General features: G+C 66.6%; 1 protein-coding gene across 2 annotated transcripts in view; it reads right to left on the minus strand.

Moving 5' to 3' along the window:
- The window catches only part of LOC104835119 (poly(rC)-binding protein 4-like), an 8,866-nt gene extending 5,736 nt beyond the window's left edge, over positions 1–3,130 (minus strand). The window contains exons 1-4 of one of the 2 annotated variants that reach the window (XM_010572950.1): positions 3,114–3,130; positions 2,585–2,945; positions 2,168–2,409; positions 1,622–1,820 (exon numbers count right to left, since the gene is read on the minus strand). In XM_010572950.1, coding sequence (XP_010571252.1) covers positions 1,638–1,820; positions 2,168–2,409; positions 2,585–2,792 — 633 coding nt within the window. In that variant the 5' untranslated portion in view covers positions 2,793–2,945; positions 3,114–3,130 and the 3' untranslated portion in view covers positions 1,622–1,637. Of the gene's footprint in view, positions 1–1,621; positions 1,821–2,167; positions 2,410–2,584; positions 2,946–3,113 lie in introns of those variants that run through there. The other variant, XM_010572941.1, reaches the window with a different exon arrangement.
- Positions 3,131–3,286: the final 156 nt, after the last annotated feature.

Raw genomic sequence — 3,286 nt, forward strand, 5'->3', positions numbered from 1 at the left:
CCCCCGGCCCCCGCGGGAACGTGGCCCGGCGGGGACCTTTCGGTGCGCCTCGTCCCTCTGCCGCCGGCCACCCCGCTCAGTGCCACATTGTCCCCGGCGGCGCCCAGTGACACCCGGGGCAGGAACAATGAGCCACTTGACAGGCCAGGGCCAGGCTGGCAGCCCCGGCCCCCACCCCGGTCCACGCCGGGGCCCCCCTCGCTCTTCCCCTCTCCCACATCCCTCCCTCCGGGATCCTATTACAGCGGATAAGAGACACTAAAAGGAACAATGCACCCTGGGTAAGGCCATCTGCCACCGCTGGGGACATTCCTGGCCCCCCCCCCCCCCCCCCCTTTGGCTAGCACATCGCCCCTCTTTGTAATTGCGGTTTTTTTTTTTTTTTTTTTTTTTCCTGGAAGCCGATCAGCTGGCAGGGCTCGAGGGCTCAAGGACACCAGAGCGGGCAGGGACGGGGCGGCTGGCACCCCAGGGCCCGCTGGCACCCAGGGGTGCTGCTAGGGGGGAGTGCTTGGAGGGCTGGGGAGGCAGGAGGCACCCCAGTATGGGGGGGGGCCAGGGCTGCAACAGGGGGCCTGAACCAGGTGGGGGGCAAGGGATGCTGCAGACAGGCATCCTGCCTTACTGTCAGGGCAGGGACCAGGTCCTGCACCCCTAGCACTGCCCCATGGCCCCCCACATGGGCATCCTGCACCCACAGGCAAGTGACCCCCCCCCCGTTACCTCCCCCACTAAATCCTCCTGGGCCCTGGCGTAAGCAGCTAAAGCCCAGGCAGGCTTGGGGAAGGGGGGGCATTGGGGGGCACCCCGCTGCCGGCTCCATCTGTGCCCCCGAGTGCCCAGTGCAGCAGCTCCAAAGGAGGGGGGGAGGCAGGTGGCAGGCAGGGGGTTTGTCCCCCCGTCTGTCCAGCCAGACGTATGTCAGGCCTCCCTGCCCGCCCCCCCATCTGTTCATGGCAGCCACTCATTCGGTAAATCCCCCCCGCCTCCCTGGGGCGCTGGGCTGCTGCCGTCGCAGGCAGGAGCCTGACAGGGCTGTCGGTTCCCTTTTAAGCCCCTGTGGATTACCCTGGGCTTGGGTGCACACCAGGAGGGGTGGGAGGAGGAAGAGGAGGATGAAGAGGTGGCCGGCAGGCTGGGGTCATGGGTGCCACCACCCTGGGGGACCTACCTGCTCCTGAACATAGCCTCAGGGCTCCCCGGGCACCCTCCAAGGCTCCCAGGGCTCCTGCCAGAAGTGATGGGAGGGCTCCAGCAGCCTCGCAGCTGGCGCTCGCCCACCCACAGGGCAACGCTCCCCAAATGTCCCATCCCTCGGTGGCTGCACCTCCCCTGCTGTCACCCCTCAAAACGTATGTGGGTTGGCAGCCATGGAGGAGGTGGGGATCAGGGAAGGAGGCAGGAAGGGTGGAAAGAAGCAGGAGGAAGGTGGCAGGAAAGCAGTGGCAGAGCTTGGGGTTTTATTTGGTCCCAAGGGAGGCGGTGATGCCGGCATGAGCTCGGCATGGCACAGCAGGGCTGGGTGGGGATGCCAGGCGAGCAGCTGGGTTGGTGCAAGGGTGTGTGTACAGGCAGAGGGGTGGGTGGGCTGGCCATGTCCCCCTGCCCCGTGGGTCCCTCCACACAGCCCCTCCCGCTCACTCCAGCTGCTGCAGGAAGGCCAGGAGCCCGCAGTGCCACTCGTTGGGCTTGTCCAGGTAGCAGGCGTGTCTGGCGCCCTGCAGCACCAGCACCCGGTGCTCGGGGAGGTGCCGCAGGTTGTTCAGGCTGACTTGCCCCAGCTCTACATCCTGGTCCCCATACACAATCAGCGTGGGGGTCTGCAGAGGGGGAACACACCCTGAGCCCACCAATGGCAACCAGGTACCTGCTTCTCCTGGCCAGGGACACCCTGGGACCAGGATATGGAGGGGAGACACTTGCCCTTCTCCCCCACCCACCATGACAAGGGGAAAATGAGGCTCAGACTCCTGGGTCTCCTAACATCCCCACTTTCCCTCCTGCTACCCCACTGTCACGTTCCTTCACCATCATGTTCCCCTTTTCCAGTGGCAACGGGGTTTCTGGCCTGTTTGGTTTTTCCCTTGCCCAACCTCAGTGCCAGGGTTCCCTCCTCACCATCCCCTCCCAGTTCCCCAACCTCCCTTGATCTCCCTCCAGGCCATACTTTGATCTGGGCATACTGCTCCGCTGTGAATTTCTCGGTGCAGATGGGCGCCACGGGCACATACGCCTTGAGCAGGTGGTTGTGCTGGAAGAGGAAGGGCAGGGAGTACATGCCGCTGAGCGATGGGCTGATCACCACAGCCGGACCCAGGCACAGAGCCTCCGAAACTGCTTTCAGGAAAGCCCCCGGCGCTGGCTGGCCCACGGGTGCTGGGGCCACAGCATCCTTCGAGCGCCCCAGCCCTGAGCCATGGGAGACAGAAGTTGCCCTGTCACACTCTCTGCCGCCTCACAACCGGGAGAAGCCGGCACAGCACGATGCCAGAGTTGCCATCCCAGCACCATGAACGTGAGCAGCTGTATCGGCTCCCCCCGGCCCCCACCTTGCTCCCGGGCTGTGCTCACCACCACCCCTTACCCGGCAGATCGATAGCCACAGCCCGATAGCCATTTTCGGCCAGTGTGGCAAGCGTCTGCAGCTGAAGCCAGGTGTCGGAGGAGAAGCGAATGCCGTGCAGCAGCAGCACCGTCAGCTTTGGTGCCTGCTGAGCTGGCTGGGCTTGGCGGTAGAAGAGGGTTTGGCCTTCTACCGTGATGGTGCTCTCTGTGAGCTGTGGGGTGGCCATGCCTGGGCGGTCGGGAGAGCAGTTAGGAGGCGTTGAGAGGTGGAAACGGGCCCGCTGCAGCCTAGCAGAAAGGTCGGCCCCGGTGGGATGCCGGCGTCCCGGCGTCGAGGCCCGGCAGTGGCAGGAAGGCAGGCAGGCTGTGGTGTTGGGGTACTGGCATGGGGAAGGAGGGGGTTACACTGGCATCACGTTCTTTTTGGGGGGCACCGGCGGGGAGCCGGCCCCGGGCTGGGTGCGCGGGGCCGTTCGCTCGCGCCAGGCGTGCTCACGGTCCGCCCCTGCCTCAGTTTCCCCACCCAGCGCTGGGACGGCGGCCCTTACCTGCTCCTCCGCCCCCAGTGCCGGCCGCCGCTCGCCTCCCGCTCCCCGCCGCCCCACGGAGCTGGGGGTGCTGTGCCCCGGGTCCAAAGGCCGGCGGGGCGGGGCGCGGGGGAGCGGTGGCACCGCCGCCCGGAGCGCAGGGCCCGGGGCCGCCCTGGGAACCGCCGCCGCCC

This window comes from Haliaeetus leucocephalus, unplaced genomic scaffold (genome assembly GCF_000737465.1).
Source record: "Haliaeetus leucocephalus isolate CR32 unplaced genomic scaffold, Haliaeetus_leucocephalus-4.0 Scaffold2, whole genome shotgun sequence".
Lineage (NCBI taxonomy): Eukaryota > Metazoa > Chordata > Aves > Accipitriformes > Accipitridae > Haliaeetus > Haliaeetus leucocephalus.